This window comes from Pezoporus wallicus, unplaced genomic scaffold (genome assembly GCF_028554395.1).
Source record: "Pezoporus wallicus isolate ANWC-B61680 ecotype Strahan unplaced genomic scaffold, APGP_CSIRO_Pwel_v1 contig_5542, whole genome shotgun sequence".
Classification (NCBI taxonomy): Eukaryota; Metazoa; Chordata; class Aves; order Psittaciformes; family Psittacidae; genus Pezoporus; species Pezoporus wallicus.
The window spans coordinates 279780-299648 of record NW_026640165.1 but is presented as its reverse complement, the minus strand read 5'-3'; the positions used below and the strand labels follow the sequence as shown (position 1 = coordinate 299648).

At 40.4% G+C, this 19869-nt stretch overlaps 1 protein-coding gene and 1 long non-coding RNA gene across 3 annotated transcripts in view; one reads left to right on the top strand and one right to left on the bottom strand.

Annotated features, from left to right (window-relative positions):
• RELN (reelin) overlaps nt 1-19869 on the top strand; it is a 283813-nt gene that overhangs the window by 249555 nt on the left and 14389 nt on the right. For both annotated transcript variants that reach the window (XM_057417876.1, XM_057417875.1), the window contains exons 45-57: nt 272-521; nt 2567-2735; nt 5965-6105; nt 7191-7368; nt 8641-8834; nt 9921-10177; nt 10971-11125; nt 11936-12150; nt 12803-12980; nt 15303-15478; nt 16751-16857; nt 17270-17512; nt 18011-18186. In XM_057417876.1, the coding sequence (XP_057273859.1) occupies nt 272-521; nt 2567-2735; nt 5965-6105; nt 7191-7368; nt 8641-8834; nt 9921-10177; nt 10971-11125; nt 11936-12150; nt 12803-12980; nt 15303-15478; nt 16751-16857; nt 17270-17512; nt 18011-18186 (2439 nt within the window). The remainder of the gene's footprint in view (nt 1-271; nt 522-2566; nt 2736-5964; nt 6106-7190; nt 7369-8640; nt 8835-9920; nt 10178-10970; nt 11126-11935; nt 12151-12802; nt 12981-15302; nt 15479-16750; nt 16858-17269; nt 17513-18010; nt 18187-19869) is intronic.
• LOC130603823 (uncharacterized) overlaps nt 1-19869 on the bottom strand; it is a 34355-nt gene that overhangs the window by 2571 nt on the left and 11915 nt on the right. The window lies entirely within an intron of this gene.

The window sequence follows — 19869 nt, the reverse complement described above, 5'->3', positions numbered from 1 at the left end:
TTTACTTCGTCCAGGATTGAGTTCGCCTCCCTGAACTTTACATTTGTATAGCTAAGCAGATTTCTTAGAGCCCTTTTACAGGAAAAAGATATTCCCCTTCCTCATAATCTAAGCTCTTTACAAAGTAAATTTGTCCATTTGGGTCCAGGAGAATATATATGCATAGATCAGTAAATCTTCTCCTTCTCCAGGATGCCATGTCACATGTATGTTTGTGAAGACTTCTAGACATTTTATCTTTTCAAAAACAATTCCTTTCCTAATGTTTCAGATTCTTATTGGAGGAAACATCTCAGGTAACACAGTGTTAGAAGATGATTTCACCACACTGGATAGTAGGAAGTGGCTGCTCCATCCTGGTGGAACAAAGATGCCAGTCTGCGGCTCTACTGGGGATGCTCTAGTGTTCATTGAGAAAGCTAGCACTCGCTATGTTGTCACCACTGACATCGTTGTGAATGAAGACTCTTTCTTGCAAATAGATTTTGCTGCATCCTGCTCTGTCACAGACTCCTGTTATGGTAATGACTTCTTAGCAATTCCTGCCCTTCCTCATCCTCTACTGTACAGAAAAGTTCACTTGTTTTCTGGTTCCATTATTCATCAGTCCCATTATGTATCGTAATGTAAACTGAGAAACAAAAGAAAGCTGCATGTTTCTGTTAGGAATTGGAGTTATCAGCTATTTTATTCTAGGTGTCTGAAGCCTAAGATAAACTAAACTTCCTCCAAGTACTTGCAGTTCAATTCATTTAAGAAAAAGACTAATAGCTGTCTTACTCAAATCCATTTACCAGTACATGATATCCACTGCTTGGGGTGATCTCCTTGTTCTAATGATGAGCAGCTGAGCATTTCTAGCATATGTTTCTTGCTTTGTGGTTTTGCATTTCCAGTGAAGTAAGTCTCAGTTCTGACATCACTTGCACCTGTATGATTAAAAAATCCACATGCTAAGTCAGCATCAACTGCAAAAATTTGTATGGTGCACATGAAATAATAAATACATGTGTGTATATATATGTATGTATGCATGTATGAATGTGTGCACAGATATATGCACATACACGTGTACATATACATATACATGTAATTATGCAATTTTTAATTACATACCTTTTTTTACCGTATGAGTGCAGAGCATGCTTTTATATCTGCCCATACATATACACATATAAATAAAAACATGCTCTGCATTCAATACACATCACATGGAAATTGAAAAATGGTTCATTGTGTGAATTTTAAGATGCACAAAAAATAGCTCTTCCTAGCTTTTGAATGCTTGTTTGTACATCTAAAATTACATTCTCTTAGCATAGAGGTTTGGGGTATAGATTTTTTTTGTGAAGAAGACAATACAATACGTTGCATCATGTAGCATGTGTTAATTCACTGGGTTGATCCTAAGATCATCTCTGCCGAGTTGAAGAGTGTTTTGGCAGCTTAGCTATGTACTGGCACAGAAACAGTTCCTTCTTTTTTTGCTTCATTGTCTAGTACACTTACCATTATCTTAACTTAGTATTAAATTAGGCAGGATACTACCTAATCATGCTTCCAGCCACAGTGAGCAAAGCATTTCGTTTTGGTGACAGAGATTTAACACTAAAAACTCACCCTTGTTTGTATCCACTTGTCCTTCTATTCCTATAGCACTGTCTTATGAGCTTAGACATCAAGTAGGACTGATTGCGTGATTAATGATCATTCTCTGTGCATAAAGGTAGAAGAAATGGGTCTGTAATAATCAAAAGGATGGCAGATTTATCACCTCTGTCACTGCAGTCATGCTCCATGCTTTGCACAGCCAGAATGCCTGGCAGCTGGAACATTTACTTCAAGTTACAGTTCTGCGCCCATTCTTATTTACTTTTTAATGGCTGCATAGAAGTTTAACTTAAAGTATCTAGTGAGCTTGACTAACCTATATTTTTCACGATTAAAGTTTATAAGCTATAAACATCAAAACGATGAAATTGCTGGGTTTTGCTGAGAAATGAATACATTAGTTTAATGTGGCTAGACTGTGTTTGAATGAAAAACAAGCTTACTGACTAACAAACTCAATTTAAAATTGTTGGGTAATGAAATGAGCTGGTTTGGAGGGGGGTGGAAGAGTGACTAAACCATCTTGTGACGGAGCCAAAAGTTTGAATTTGAATGTTGCTCTGGCTTACATGATGATTACATCCAGCTGAATCTCATCCTTCAGCCTGGAAAACAAAACAAGTTGCTGGTCATGATGCTGTTACATCACTTTCTTGCACACTGCAGCTTGACATAATCCTGGTGATTTAACAGATTACTTCATCTTTGCGCTTGTGGTCCCTGAGTTAGTTGGTAGATGTGGAGGTATACCTGCTCAGCAACATGTAATATACCTTCCAGCACTGCCACCAAAGGAGGGAGCTTCAGACCTTTTTTATACAACGGTCTGAAATGTTTTGAGTGGTTATTTTGTCAGTGTAGACTTGTGATTAATGCTTTCTGGGATTACCAGTTTATTGTAGACCTATCGGTTTAAGTTTCTAAATTAAGTAACTAACCACTTTTCTATCCCTAGCTATTGAACTGGAATATTCAGTGGACCTTGGGCTGAGCTGGCACCCAATTTTGAGGGACTGTCTTCCCACTAATGTGGAATGCAACAAGTACCATCTCCAGCGGATTCTCATTTCAGACACTTTCAACAAGTGGACCCGAGTTACTTTGCCTCTGCCACCCTATACTAGGTATTTCCCTCTGGTTTTCTACAGAATAAATCTAAATGCATAACTATGTATTGATGCATGATGCATTATAGCATTGAAATAATTGTACCTTGCCATTTTTGTTTGGTCCATATGTATAGCAATAAATAAGTAAATGAAGCCCCATCCTGCTTTGCATAAAAATTGCAAAGTTATTATGTGCATTTACCTTTCTTACTTATTTAAAGATAGGAAATTCTTGTCCACCTGTTCCTGGGCAGGGACAGGGGGAACTTTCTAAAAACTCCCTTGTTATCATTATCCTCACTGAATTCTGGTCATTTTGGTGGCTAATTGGACTGGCTCAATCCCCATTGCACCATGTGCTGCTGTTGCTGCCTATGAGCTGATGTTTTAAACACAGCATTTCTTGCTGCATTTCAGATTTCTTGTTTTTCTGCACCTTCCTTGCATCCTTTGTGTATCCCTCAGCCTCATTTTCACCTCTTCTTTCTTTGCCTACATTCTTTTATCTCTGAGGGGAGAAAATTTATGGGATTTGTTGGGAAGTTGTAGTGAGAGGAGCTGTTTGGGACTGACAGTGCTACTGGGAGTGCTGCCATACGGTTTCCTACAGTGCCCTGAAAACTTCTGGATTGCTGGACTTTTGTTTGTCAAAATGATCCATCTAGGGTCAACTGGGTAGCTCAGCCTTCCAGTTTGTTTCCTTCCTAATACGTTGTTTTACAGTGATAGCTGTGATTGTCCCCTGTGCAGTCACAGAATCATAGAATAGTATGGGTTGGAAGGGACCTTCAAAGGTCGTCTAGACTAACACCCCTGCATTGAGCAGGGACATCTTCAACTAGATCAGTCATACATGATAAAGCCAGCACAGAGCTAGCCCATAGTAAAGACTTGCAAACACAGGTTGCATGGGTGTCAGGCTCTCAGCACAGCTTGACTCCACAGCCTTGCTGTTGTTACTGAGCCTGCTGATACCCGCTGATATCTGCAGGCACAGAAGTGCCACAGTGCAGGCAGAACCTATGCCTGTTGGAGAAGGTTGTTATGAAAGATGCCAGCTAATGCACATACGAGTTAGGAAACTTTTAGCAATTACACTGAGAGTGCTTATACAGTTACCACACACTTTGAAACTAGTAGTGGAAAAGTCCGTGTTTTATCACTAATCATTTGGGGCATTTAGACTCTTCCCCATCTTTGATGCAGTGCTTTACTTCAAGTAATAGTACTTTTTCAGGACTTGTTCCCAGCATCGATCTCCTTTGCTTCCTCTTTTGTACTGCTTCACTAAATATTGTCTGCAAAATCCATTACCCCAACAGTTCTTGTATATAGTCTGCAAATCTGTGTTCAGGAGGGGCTTTCAGAGGCTGAATGGGATAAATCAGGTCTGGGGTTGATGTCCCAAAGCAATTTAGTTAGGATCTGAAAGGAGCCTACTACCTAAGATAAACTAGGGTTTATAAATAACTGTGATTTTAAGACTGAAAAGTTTTTGAGCAGTATAGGTCAAAAGAAGAAGTCTGATGTCCTACTGAGGCAAATATTGCTCATCTTTCCAGTCCAATAACTATATTCATTGGTTCAAGTAAAACCATTTCCCAAAGATATGAAGACAGGGATTGCATGAGAGAGGTTATTACAACCTTAGCTCACAAGCGAGGGAGACATTAAGCTTTAGAATAAGGAACAGTGCCGCTAATAGTCCCTTTAGTCTAATGTGATACAATTTTTATGCTGCTTTATTATTTCAAGCTGTGTAACAGCAGGTGTGTGTCTCCAGTTGTTCTTGCCTGTATGTTTTAGGGACGTGCAGGCTACATGGTCAAAAACTTGGTCTGGCGCACAGCACCTATACTAATGTAGCCTTTTAGGACTCATGTACCCCAGAGTGCTATCTAACCTATGGCCTGCAGAAGGCAATGAGCAGTTAGTTTTAATTCAGTCTCAGAGCTGATTTTAAAATGCAAATGGAAATACAAAGCTTCTCCAGGAGCAGCAGCTCAATAAATTGTTAGCGAAGTGCCAAACCAAAAGCAGTCACAGTGAGATATAGGTGCTTGTCTTTATTCCGTAAAGATTTCCTCAGTTTATGCTATTTGGTGAGCACAGTCATACATTTCTCTTTGAATAAACTTGTTACTCATTCATCTCATGTACCATCTTTATAAAGAAACAATTCATAGAATAAAATTGACCTTATCATAAAATGTCTATTTTTACACTGAAAAAATTTGCGGGGTTTTGTTGCTTATTTGTTTCAGTGGTAACAATAATTCTAATTTCTCTCCGAGTTTCAAAATAAAAGAGACTACACAAAGTTCAATGCTGCCATCTAGCGCTGTACAGCAGAACGGGGTTTAGCTTGAGTTTAAAATGGAGGTCTTGAAAATTTACAGGAATTCATCCACTCACAGCTACTCAAATATAGGTGTCTACTGCTGCATGAGCTGAATGGGTGTTTGGGGTTCCCTGGATGGTTTGTCCTGGTTTTTGCTACCCATCTTGACAGCTAAGATACTTAGCTCACATACAGCTACATCAAAGAAAGGTGTTTGAATAGGAAGCTAAGCCCCATTTAATCATCCAAATGAGAATTACTCACTGAAAGGAGCCAGTATCACAGCATAGATCATTTCTTAACATTTCCAGCCAAGCCCTTGATAGAGGGGAGGGAGAAAAATGCAAAGCCAGAGTCACACATCAAGCCCTGAATGGGTGCTCTCACCTGCCCCTACGAGATATATAAATGGTGGTTTCTTACCAAGGAGCCAACCCACTCCCTACAGCTGCTCTTTCGTAACTGCATTTGGGAGAATTCATAAAGGAAAACTTTGATTGGTTTGTTGACTTGGACTAAAGCAATAAAAGCCAGGCTCAGAGTGAAACTTGGAGGATTTGAGTGAGTCTGGCTTGATCCAGCTCCCATCTACCCCTTATGTTTGGACTTGTGCTGGAATGTGATTATGACTGGTCTGAGCTTCCCTTCGGGCATTCTGCCTTTTTCCTACCCTCTTCTCCATTGCACAGACCACAGCCCACTTGCTTTGCTCTCCCTGGAGATTCCTTTTTCACTTTCCACACTCATAGCATACAACTAAGCAGGAATCAGCACTGAGTTGTGCTGATATCAAGCAAACCTTCCAGGACCAGTCTAGCCTCAAGACTGACATTTCCTTTCAGTCAAAATGAAGATCAGCTTAGATAGATATATTACCAATCCGGTTTCCTTTCTCTCCCAAAGGTCTCAAGCAACTCGTTTCCGCTGGCACCAGCCTGCTCCTTTTGATAAGCAACAAACGTGGGCAATCGATAATGTCTACATTGGAGATGGCTGCATAGACATGTGTAGCGGCCATGGGAAGTGCACACAAGACAACTGCATGTAAGTGCCATTTGTCCCTGTTCTGCCCGGCGCTGCAGCATTCCACTTCTCTGTCATTTTAATGAACTTATCATCCTTATTCCTGAGCAATTTCATGCTGTGTCCCTGTGCCCTCATCCTGGCACTGGGTGCAGAGGACCTGGGCTGAGGCTGGGACATGTCCACCAAGTATAAGTGCCAGTTCTTCACAAGGCCAAATTTTGCCTTGGGACTGGTATTGGCTTGATAGTATGATGACTCTGCTCCATGATAAGGTTTGCCAGCAGAGGCAGACTGCCTTGATCCTCAAACCGTCTGTATAACAGCCCATATAGATCCCTGCAAAGCTAACAAACAACAGCCAGATCTCTCCAGATTTGTCTGTCTGGCAACAGAGAAATACCTTCCAGATGGATGTATTGCTTTTTTCCAGCCATGAATAGCAACAGAAATGGGAGAATGGTTGTATAATTGCACTGCAACTGTGCTCACTAGAAATATATTCTGATGCAGAATAGACATAGTGTTATCTTCTATCCTGACAGCACTGAAGTACCAAGACATGATCTCCCTGATGAAATCTGCACAGTACCAGAACACATTTCCATGTTGTTACCCAATCCTTGACACATTATAAAAAGGATTTTCAGAGGAGAAAAAAAAAAAAAGGGGGGGGGGGGGGGGGGGTGGCACTATATAAAGAAACAACAGGAAAGTACCCATCCTCTGAAATTTTACAGAAACTTGCTTAAAATTTAATGTTAGCAGGGCATTCTTGAGCTTGGCACATTCTTTTAGGTTTATTTATCCAATTACAATGTATTTTACTGATTTTACTCTGTGCTGGAGTGTAATAGAGAGTGTACTCTATATTAGCAGCTTGCATGATACGAAATACTGGCCTTCCTAAAGTCATTTTTGTTTCATATTAACTACAAAAAGTGGCAGATGTTTGAAACCCCCGTACATCAGTTGTGCACTAGGAAATGATACAGACAGATTCTGTGTGGAATAAGATGGCACTTTAATGGGGAATAACATGGCACTGATGAAACCCCTGAGCAGAGCCTTTGCCAGCTGAACCTTGCATTTGCTTTCCTCCGCAGCTGTGATGAGCACTGGGGTGGGCTGTACTGCGACGAGCCAGAGACCCCCCTTCCGACACAGCTGAAAGATAACTTCAACCGCTCACCATCGAACCAGAACTGGCTGACAGTGAATGGGGGCAAACTGAGCACAGTCTGCGGGGCCGTGGCCTCTGGGATGGCTCTTCACTTCAGCGGGGTGCGTGCTCAGCACCAGGGCCAGCTCACTCCATCTGACAGTATAAATGAGGCTGATTAAAAAGTTAAATAAATAGCAAGGTGGTTAAAAATATCAGTGTAACAATTAAATATATAGCATATTAAACAAACTTGCTTCCTCTGACTAGCTGAGTCCGAAGTCAGACAGGTCCTACAGACTAGGGCCAGCCAGAAACGATCCAGGAAAGCAGATACCATATTCCTGGCTATGCTACAGCCAGGAAAATGACATATAGTGTGCATGCCTCCTGAAAGGAGCCATGGAAGGGACTTTGGAGGTGGAGCTAATAGATTTAAGCACAATCCAAGCATGTAGACATTAAATTTCACACAATCATAATAGCCTCCTCATAGCACTTATAACTTCCAGAGACCAGCGTTTGGTGTGGCTTCTTATCAGACCATAGAGGTAAACTAATAACTATGTATTTGCATGTATACAACTTGCACCTGGTCCTCAAAAAGACATTAATGTATAGCCTCTTCTTTCATATATCTTATTGTTGGGGTTTTTTCAGGGTAAGCTCAGAGTAAAAGTTCCTGGTTTAGCTATATATACGTAGGTATATAACCCAGACTGCTGCTGAATTACAGTTTGCTTACAGATAACCTTGGTATTACAAAAATGACCTAATAGTATTTTAGAAACATGTAAAACTTATGATTGTAGATCTCTTCTATGCAAATTTATAACTAGGTTCAAACTGATGCAAGCTTTCTAAAATAAACTAACAAAGCATTACATTTTCACTTCCTTCCAGCAGGACTAAGTAGGCACCAGTAACTAACTGAGCAATGTGATATATATAAGGCATTATGGGAAAACACACATAACAAATGCTGTGCCATTTGATGGTCTGCATAAATTGAGCCATTAGCACATTATCAGCAATTCATTAATTCTGCCTGGAAAACCTTGTGTTTTACACTGGAGGCATGGATTTTTGTAACTGTTGTATTCAGAAGAAAGGTGAATGAAATCCTTGATAGTGAATATTGTAAAGTTGTAGGTACAGTAGCAAAGTGTACGAATACACAATAGGAATTTTTAAGATGGAACATTGCTAAAATTATGTCCTCAGGCAAGAGCATTTATTTTTCTGTTGTAGCTTTACCTTTCTTATAATTAGTATGATTTTGTACAATTTCAAAGGTTTTAGACCATAAAGTTACACTAACAGTGACTGCGTAGTCTAACAATTTTTATGTTCGTAAGTTTTGCCTGCCAACATATTTTTTTATTGCTTTGAAGGGCTGCAGCCGTATGTTGGTTACAGTGGACTTGAACCTCACCAGTGCAGAATTCATTCAGTTTTATTTCATGTATGGATGTCTGATAACTCCTAATAACCGCAACCAAGGAGTGCTGCTGGAGTATTCTGTGAATGGTGGAATCACCTGGAGCCTCTTAATGGAAATTTTCTATGATCAGTTCAGCAAGCCTGGGTTTGTAGATACCTTTTTCTGCCTATATAATTTCCCGTATTAAAGTAAGGTGGTCTTGAATATTTCATAAGAACCTGTGGGACATAATACTGCTGTGGTTTGGATGTCACATCTTTAAGAGTTCAGCCTATCCAGTCCTGCAAGCATTTATGAATGGCCTTAGCACATCTGCTTGAGCATCAGCTGTTGTGCAGCTGCTAGGCCACAAATACAAGGGTAGTAAGGAGTCTGTAGTTGTCTGGTAGATTTGTAAATGGTTGCAGGGAGATAAATCAATAGATACTGTAATGACATCCATCTGGTTCTTTAAGATACTTCCTTTTGCAATCTAGTTTCTTACTGACAAGAGCAGAAAGTTATGCTTGAACTAGTCAGACAATGATGTATAGAGGAGAAACTGAATTTCTGCAGATATTCATCAAAAGAACAGATACACCAAAGCCCTATTCTCAGATATTTGTGATATTTAAATCATGCACAGATATGGGTGCACATTTTCCTCACTGTCTCTTAATTTAAAAGACTTATAAAAATGGGTCTGAGAGGGACCCATTATTTGTTATTTAATTTAAGTACACCAAGAAATCATTAGCATTTTGACTGGACAAGAGATTTAAGTGTGCTATCATCTGTTGTAATGGAAGTAAGAAAATTGCATTGGAACACTGCTATCTTCTGAATGGCTCCAGGTTGAAGCAATTCTAATTTTACTTCAACATTCTCCTTCTTAGCACTTCCCGTAATTAGGACCTTAGTCTAGACCAGGCCTAGATCATTCATTTGGTCCATAAGCACAGCTGGAGCATGTGAAGTTGCTCAAACCATGCCATAGTCTGGCTGCTGGCCCTTCTCACCTCACTCCAAGCCCTGTCCCAGGGGTAACATTGGGAGCGATCAGGAAGGTGTTTTATTTCAGCAGTCTCCCATAGAGGAACATAGGCTAGATCACCCAGTCTTCTCCTTTTTTCCCAACTTGCTCATACTCTAGGAAACAACAGGAGTGGACCTGGTCAAAGCACCTGGCACAGAGCATTGAGAAGTATCCTCCTTCCTGTGGCTTACCTACAACTACCCTTTTTATTTCAGCTTTGTGAACATCCTCCTTCCCTATGATGCCAAAACCATTGGGACACGCTTCCGCTGGTGGCAGCCTAAACACGATGGCCTGGACCAGAATGACTGGGCTATTGACAATGTGTTGATCTCCGGCTCAGCTGACCAGAGGACAGTGATGCTCGACACCTTCAGCAGCGCTCCTCTGCCTCAGCATGAACGCTCTCCTGCCGACGCAGGGCCCACCGGGAGGATTGCCTTTGACATGTTCATGGAAGACAAAACTACAGGTAAAGGTTCCACGTGGGTCTGAGTTAAAGAGCAAGAAGTCAGCACAGGGATTTCCAAATCTTGCTGCGCCTCTGAATCTTTGTCTCACCATGTATCTCATATGTATTACAGACATATATAGTCTTCTTGCTATAAAAGACTTGTCTTTTAGTTTCAGTTCACAAAATGCAAAATTAAAAGAGCTGATATAACTTTCCCTTTTTTACTGCATAAATTTACTTATGAAACTGATTTGTCTTCAAAGAAAGAAAAAAGGATTAAAATGTGGCAGGTTTTCTAAGCAGATTCCCTAATCTGAGTATCTGGCTCCTATTTCCTGACGTTTTTGACACTCTTTAGGGGTGTTAAGTTACATTTAACAACTAAATTTTGTAGAGGATATATTTCTGAATGTTTACAAGGCTTAACAACTTATTACCTATAACAAGTTAGTTGTGCTGGGGTACCTACCCTTTGTGGAGACATGTAGACAACACCCATTAAAAAGTTCTCCCATAATATCCAGTTTACATTCTGAATAAGTCTCAGATCATTACTTAAGCATTAAAAAATAATGCTATTTTACTTAGGTAAGAGAGTAGTAAGAGGTGCTTTAAGCAAAAAATGTGATAAATGTAATTAATATGTACATGGGAAAGATGAGGTACTGGCATTCTCAGGAGCAATACTAAATAATTCCCACATCGGCTGAAAAACAAAGCCATGAATCACCTTTAGTGGTTAAGACAACTCCCTGTTCTCTTTCATTTCTATTGTCATTGTATATTACTGATGTTGCCACTTATTTTCAAGTGAATGAACACTGGTTATTCCACGATGATTGCTCGATTGAGAGATTTTGTGATTCTCCTGATGGTGTCATGATCTGCGGGAGCCATGATGGCAGAGAGGTCTACGCAGTCACCCATGACCTGACTCCCACAGAAGGCTGGATCATGCAGTTCAAGGTAGTCTCTGTCTGCAATACAATTATTCCAAACCACGTTTTGCTCCAAGTCTGAGTAGATCTTTTAGGAGGTAGAATGATGTATAGGCCTATGCATGAGCCATTCCCTGCAGGGAAAACTGTTATTAGTCCATCCTCAGTTTTCTTACCGGCTCCATGTCGGTCAGCTTTAATACCACAGGCTGTTCCCAGAGATGACGCACCCTTCTCCTCCAGCACAGCAGTTGTATGGACATCATGTAATAAGGGTATTATGCATATACAAGGTGTCTATTTTGTTACAGCTGCTTGGTGAGGAAAAAGCAGCTCCAAACTACACAACAGTGCTCCTGTGTTGTCATGCATTCACACCAAACCTGCACACAAACTGTCCTTTATATACCCCTTTACCTAAATTAAAGAAATAACCCAGTGATATGTGGAAGTTGTAGAGCCCTTTGCACATCTCTCCCATAAAGATGGTCTGCCAAACATAACCGAGTTGGGTGGCCTCCTCTGAAGTATTCAGATCTTAGGCTGTGTGCGAGTGAAGATTATTAGTCATAGGATACTGGGGTGTAAGAGACAAGTGTCAAAACCTGGAAATCCAAAAAAGTGAGCTAACTAGAAGAAAGTGAATCTCAGAATTTGGTACCTGTTCTTAATCTTGCAAATATTGACGAAATCTGTGGATGACAGGTACCATACAAGCACTGTTAATGCCATTATTAACAGAAGAAAATTCTACAGTCAGTTTTCAGGTACAAACATTTTTTTAAACTAGCCATCACCACAATTAATTGTAATTTATTTATGTTCTCTTCTTTGTTAGGTTTCTGTTGGATGTAAAACCTCAGAAAAACTTGCACAAAATCAGGTCCACGTGCAGTACTCCACTGACTTCGGCGTTAGCTGGAGTTACTTAGTACCTCAGTGTTTACCAGCTGATCCCAAATGCTCTGGGAGTGTTTCACAGCCATCTGTCTTCTTTCCCACAAAAGGATGGAAAAGAGTAACTTACTCACTGCCTGAAAACCTTGTGGGCAAGTAAGTATGAATTTATTACTCATTTTGTCATGGATTCAGTACCTTCTGAAAAACACAACAGAGGGTACATCTGCCTATTCTTTTTCTTTCAAGGAAAGTGCAGACCAGCAGCATCCACATTCATTACGTATGCTGCAAAACTTTGTTTCCTGTCAATCAAGACTGACCATGTCTGAACAGCCAGCAAAGTTATCCTTGCTTCTCTGCAGTCTTCTCTCCTCTGTTCAGACAGCCGCAGTCAATTAGAGAGTAGATCTATGACCTTAGTGAGTGGGAAAATTACTTTTATTGTCTGCAGTAGCCACACATATGCAAACCATTTGTCTTTTTCTGCAAAATTAAAATCCTTTATAGTCTTTGAGTCATTTTCTCAGGAAGTATAACCAAAATTGAAATTCTTTCACAAGAAGCCAGAATAGCCATTTCTTCCCCAACAGTGCTTGGAATCCATCCATATATCATAGGTAGTACATGTGTGAAGAAGAAGATATGGATAAGTATAAAATCAATTTTAACAGATGCTGTGAGATATTACTTGTGGAAGCTTGGAGAATAGTTCAGTCATAAATATTTTGTGTTTCACTCAACTTCTTTCAGTTGAGCAAAATTGTTTTATACATAAGTCTGTTTTTCTTTATTCCTTTATATCTAGTCCTGTGAGGTTTCGGTTCTACCAGAAATACTCAGATATGCAGTGGGCCATTGATAATTTCTATCTGGGCCCTGGCTGTCTGGAAAACTGCAGAGGTCATGGAGACTGCCTGAATGAGCAATGCATCTGTGATCCTGGGTATTCGGGTCCAAACTGCTATTTGACCCAAACACTGAAGGTAAATTTACTGCATGTTTTAAAGAGTTAATTTTCCCATGTGTTTAGCTGAGAGAGGAGAGATTGATCCCACTTGAAATTTATCTTTGATTCCTGTCAGCCTGAAGATACTCAAATCTATTTTCCACCATTTTATCATTTTTTAACAAAACTGTTAGTGCAGTATCCAAGAACAGGTTTGTTCCTTTGCAAATAACACTGCCTAAAAAAGTTATGGTAAAGTTCGCTGTTCATCCTTAGGTCACCATTGTATGATCTAAATCACCCTTGCACATATGATTGTATTCGATCAAGACCTGTAGAAAGATTTTCTTTATCATAAAAAAGCTTACTGAAGTAGAAAGTACAAGAAATTGACATAAAATTAATTCACCTAGCTGATAATAGTGTTAACTCTATAATAAGAGAGTAAAATCTAATTCAATACTGGTAATTTAAAAGTTAAAATATTTTTAAAACATAGCGTATTTAGAAAAGTGTGTAAGGAGCCTCAGATTAGTTTAAAATGCAGTGTTTATCATCTAATATTTTTTGCATCACATAAGAACAGAATAGGTGTGTGCTCCACAAAAACAACAGGTTAAGCAGCATTCTGTATAAAGAGAATATAGCTATTTAACTTTTCAGTTACCGTAACATTTGAATGATTATAACCTGGTTTTTATCTGAGATACTAATTACATGAACAAATATCATTATCTGTTTGCAGTTTTTTTAATTAGTAATGTATTCTTCACATTAAGGACATTTGGGATAAAATCCTAGCAATTTTAGGGGAGTTTTACTACTATCTCCTTAAGGCCAGGATTTCAGTCATGGCATTGCTTTTACTGCACACCTGGAGGTAAGTGAAAATCAGAGATATATTCTATTCAAATACATGCAGACAGTTGCATAAATGCATATTCACTACCATAACCCTAAAATTTCATTGTGGTACTGGTTTTGCTGGGGAAAAAATACAGAATAGCAGTTTCTCCCATATATATTAGGTATGTACTGGAGTGCTGTTACATATTCTATAATAATCATAGCTATGAACTAGACCCATTGTGGTGGCTTGACCCTGGCTGCAAGCCAGGTGCCCATGAAAGCCACTCCATCACTGCCCTCCTCAGCTGGACAGGGGAGTGAAAGGCTCGTAGGTCAAGATAAGGGCAGGGAGAGATCACTCACCAGTTACTGTCGTAGGCAAAACGGATTCAACTTGGGGAAACAAATTTAATTTCTTACCAATCAAGTCAGAGTAGGATAATGAGAAACAAAAACTAAATCTTGAAAACACCTTCCCTCCACTCCTCTCTTCTTCCTGGGCTTAACTTTGCTCCCTAATTTTCTACCTCCTCCCCACCAGCAGCACAGAGGGCCAGGGAATGGGGGTCATGGTCACTTCATCACACATTGCCTCTGCCTCTCCTTCCACCTCAGGGGAGGACTCCTCATACTCTTCCCCTGCTCCATCATGGGGTCCATCCCATGGGAGACAGTCCTCCATGGACTTCTCTAATGTGAGTCCTTCACATGGACTTCATTAATTGCTCCAGTGTGGATCCCCCATGGGGACATAAGTCCTGCATCAAAACTGCTCCAGTCTGGGCTCCTCTCTCCACAGGGCCTGCTCCATAGACAGCCCCCTTCTCCAGTGTGGTGTCCTCCCTGGGCTGCAGGTGGAATGCTCCACCATGGACCTCCATATGCTGCAGGGGCACAGCTGCCTCACCATGGGCTGTACCATGGGCTGCAGGGGAATCTGCTCTGGCATCTGGAGCACCTCTTCCCTTCTTCTGCACTGACCTTGGGGTCTGCAGGGCTGTTTCTCTCACGTATTCTCCCTCTGGCTGCAGTTGCTGTTGTATGGTTTTCCCCCCTTCCTAAACACATCATTCCCGAGGCTCTCCCAGTGTTCCTGATGGGCTCAGCCTTGGCCAGCAGCAGGTCCATCTTGAAGCCTTCTGGCATGGGCTCCATCAGACAAGGGGAAAGCTTCTAGCAGCTCCTCACAGAAGCCACCCCAGTAGGCCCACTGCTACCAAAACATTGCCACACAAACCCAATACACTCATTCATTTGCACATGCAGATTTTAGTGTGCTGGATTACTCCCAAGTATGTTAGAACCCAGCCGTAATGTATATTCACATTTAGCCAATTCAGTTCAAGTGGCCAAATATCCAGCCAAAAGTGACTATGTTCAGCCACCCTGAAAAAAAATTCTTACAGTGTTCATGAGCCTTCAACCATGTTTAGCTCAGTGCCAGCTGTGATCATCACAAAGGCTTCAGATCATAATTACCCGTGCTTTATGTTAAACACTTTACTTACAGACTTTCCTGAAAGAGCGCTTTGACAATGAAGAAATTAAACCAGATTTATGGATGTCCTTAGAAGGTGGAAATACCTGTACCGAGTGTGGGATTCTCGCAGAAGATACAACTCTGTATTTTGGAGGTGCAACTGTGAGGCAAGCTGTCACTCAGGATCTGGACCTGCGGGGGGCAAAGTAGGTCATGTTTCTATGTCATTTAAATGGGGAACTCTGTTAAACACTGACAAAACAGCAGGTAACATAGCTTATAGCTCAGGGAACTCCTAGGCCATCACAAGCACAGTGCTGTTTCAGGTAGACACTGATGAGTTATGATTCTCAAAGCACTGATGCTTTCAGATGAGTCACAGAGAGCAAGGCTCACCCTACAAGAATGAGAACAGCCTGTTCTGTGCAGGTAAAGCAGCAGATTCCCTTCCCCTGGGATGTCCTGAAGTCATTGAGACACCACAGTCTCCTGGGCATCACTGTCTCCACTCCTGGAGGCATCAGCTGTTTCTCTCACTGAGTTCAGAACATAACCTCTGCTGGTTGTGCTCTCTTGGGTGCCCAAACAAGACCTACTTCACTCACATGCTGTAGAAAAGGATGAGTAGGAAAGCAATGGAATTATGCCAGTTTAGACAAGCTAAGGACATGATGATGACTAGAGGCAACTTCAGCATCATTCCCCTTGACTGTATGGGTTTAATGAAGCCACATGCTCTCACCTCTGTAATTCAGTAAGAACTAGCTGAATCATAAAAGCTTTCAGGAAGGAAGGAGCCTCCAGGAGTCTCTAGTCCAACCTCATGCTCAAAGACAGGTCAACACTGAATTCAGATGAGGTTGTTCAGGGCTTTGTCCTGTTGGGTCTTGAAAAACCTCCAAGGACAGAGATTCCTTGGTCTCTCTGGACAACTTGATTCAGTGTTGAATTACCCTCACAGTGATTTCCTCCCTTCTCCATTATGCCTGGTGAGGAAGCCCACAGTCTCCCATACCCAGCCATCTTCTCCAGGCTGAATCAGCCATGGTCCTGCAGCCTCTCCTCACAGGGCATGTGCTCTAGCCCCAACCATTTCAGTGGCTTCCATTGACTTTGCCTCAGTTTATCAGCTTACGTACTTCATTTGTGTAAGGGCACCTTGTTAGCTCATGCTGAGCTTCCTCTCCATGAGGACTCCTAGGCAGCTGTTAGCAAAGAAGCTCCCAGGCAGTCAGTCCCCAGCCAGTACCACTGCAAGGAGTTATCTTTCCCAGGGGCAGGACGTTGCCAGATTTCATGAGGTTCCCATGAGAATTACCAGGCAATGTTTTTGGAAACCTGTGTTCTACTGGTACATTGATTTTACATCCTTAAAAATGCTGCCATTTTGAACATTTTCAGCACGTCTGCTAATAGAAACCAAACTTACTGATTTGTGCAGATCTTTAACAGATGTAAACTTACACATTTACTCTTAGATTTCTACAATACTGGGGGAGAATTGGGAGTGAAAACAACATGACAACATGCCACAGACCAACTTGCAGAAAGGAGGGAGTACTGCTAGACTATTCCACTGATGGAGGCAAGTACATCCTGTAATTTCAGCTAAGCTAAAGCCTTGTTCTCTATTCAATCATCATGAATACCTGAGAAATTGTTGGAGATATCCAAAATAAGATCATTTTTAACTGTAAAGTTATTTTTGTCCTTACAAATTTTTTCGCCATCTAAAATTTCCATCTGTTGCTCAGTTTTCCATAATCCTCTTGCCTGATTTCAGTAGTCAGTAGCTTCCGGACAATTCAGTTATTCTATGTGATTACAAAATTGCTCTTGAAACGAGTACAGTTGCCAGCTACCTTTAGAAGTTAAGACTTGTCCATCAGAAGGCCATAGCTATTATTTTTTATTATTACTTCTTATTATCTTTAATCTTTTAGATGATTGTACCATACACTTGTTTTTATTACTAAACCTGCATCTTTTCATTCTAGGGATAACCTGGACTTTGCTTCATGAGATGGATTACCAAAAATACATCTCGGTCAGGCATGACTACATCCTCCTCCCTGAACACGCTCTGACCAATACAACCCGCTTGCGTTGGTGGCAGCCTTTCACCATCAGCAATGGAATTGTGGTTTCAGGCCCGGACCGGGCGCAGTGGGCGCTGGATAACATCCTGATCGGAGGAGCAGAGATCAACCCCAGCCAGCTGGTAGATACGTTTGATGATGGTAAGAAAGGCTGTGGCAGCTAATCTGTTGTCTGGCATTATCTTATCTAAGAGAAAACCTGTGAGCTTGCAAGCAGATGTTTTCATTTTGTAGACTAATGCTGTTAATTATGCTATTCTTCATGCTACTGATAGGGGTGTGTAAATACATATACATGTATATTCAGATATGTAAGTGTGTGTATATATATGTATATAACTATAAAAAAGGCAATTTTTTTTTATTTCAGTCCAACTAATTTCATTTAAATTCATGGTAGTAAAGGTTTTTTTAATCATTTTTTTTTAAAGTACTATTATTTAAACATTTTAATTACCTCTCTGGAGCTGAGGTTTTCACTGTCTGTTAGTAGCTTACTTACTGTGTTTGTCATGACAGGTAGCATAAATTTAGTGTTCATGTCACTAAAGTACTGTATCTAATCATTCTGTGGAATCATTACCAAGCCTTGATATTTATCAATATAATGCATTAATTGTATTTAACTCATCTTAATAGAAGGCACCTCTCATGAAGAAAACTGGAGTTTTTACCCCAATGCAGTCAGGACTGCAGGGTTCTGTGGAAATCCATCATTCCATCTCTACTGGCCAAATAAGAAAAAAGACAAAACACACAACATCCTGTCCTCCAGGGAGCTCATTATACAGCCAGGATACATGATGCAGTTTAAAGTAAGAAATGTTCTCTCTCTCTTTCCAAAGTAAAGTATGCAGTGAAAAATCACCAAATGTGTCTCCAGAAATTATTCTTCTTCCAACTAGGATGCCCAATTTGATGAATAATTAATAATGGCATTTTATTAGCATTTAAAAGAAATTCTAAAATGCAGGTAATGGGAACCAGAAAGGTTGCATAATGTTAAATATCAAATTATTCTGACTGCATGCTTTGGGGTTACTGAGAGGAATTGGAAGTCTAATCCCTTTTTCCTTAAATTACTGGATCATCAGATAGAATAGGCATTATTTTTTAAGGTCAGAATACACAGCATGCAGAACATGCTGTTTTCCCCTAACTCATGAATAAGCAGAAAAGGCAAAGTAGAGGCAGGCTGGAGAAGACTGGCTTACGGAAAATGCAGAAGTGCTCAAGCAGGAATACCCCTTCTAACTACTTGTGTCATGGCAAATCACCTAAATAATCAGAGAAACACTTCTAAATATTTTACTTTGGTTTAGGATAGAATTCTGCACAGGTCCAAAGGCAACTCACAGTTATTGTCCAGGAATGCTCTAGGCCCTTCCCCAGGCACCACATCTTCAATAAGCCAGGAACTATTATGAAAGCAGGGTTACCAAAATAGTCACCCATTTTCTTGTTATGGTTTTTTTCTTGCTCTTCTGTTTCACAAGACAGTTCCAGAATTTTCCATCTTCCACTAATCAATATTTTCATCTTTTCACAACATTGTTGCTTATTTTACATTGACTGCTTAATGTAATTCCTAAAGCACCGCTTCCCCCACTCACAGAGCATGCCACCTTCAAGGAAATTATAAAAGAGGAGTATGGCATGCTTTTTACTGCTGAAACCAAGACCCACCCCAAGCTTCTTATTTTACCCAGCCTGTCATCTTCTTCCCCTGTTTTAAGGCCAAAACTATGATGTTCAAGGCCAGGTTGGACAGAGCCTTGGGTGACATGGTTTAGTGTGAGGTGTCCCTGCCCGTGGCAGGGGGGTTGGGACTAAATGATCTTAAGGTCCTTTCCAACCCTAACTATTCTATGATTCTATAACCAACCACCATTTAATAGTTCACATTACTAAACTCTCATTGCAAAGTTTCTCTCTCCTGACTCTCTCCTTTTCCTTCACCAGTTACAGCAAAGATTTTATTTCTAAACTAAGAACTCAGCTTTAGTGCATGTCTGCCATTTGGTGTTGAAGCTCTTAAAATTTAGCTTTTTGGTATCTATTCAGTTCTGTACATTGGGTACTGTAACCTTTCCACTCTAATATAACACAAATATGTCTATTGTTTTAAATAGTCAGAATAATCCTGTTCTCAAATTGGATTGACTTGAGGTTTATAACCATATGTTTATCATTATACGTTATAAATGTCATACATAATTAACTTGTAGTTAAGTACTTAACTTCCTGAAATGCCAAGGAGCTACCGCATCTTTGTGTTTCAGAACAGTTTATTTAGATATCTAATTCGAACTTTAGGAATGCAGTGTTAGGATTCTATTATTTGACAATAACAGTAGCAATAAAGTGAAATCCATTAATTCATATCTGAAGTGCTGCATCTTTTGTTTTACATCCACTTTTGATGGATTTTGTCCAAGATCTAAGTTGGCTATCTGTTTTACATACCCCATAAAGAAAAAAAAGAAGAGCAAGACTTC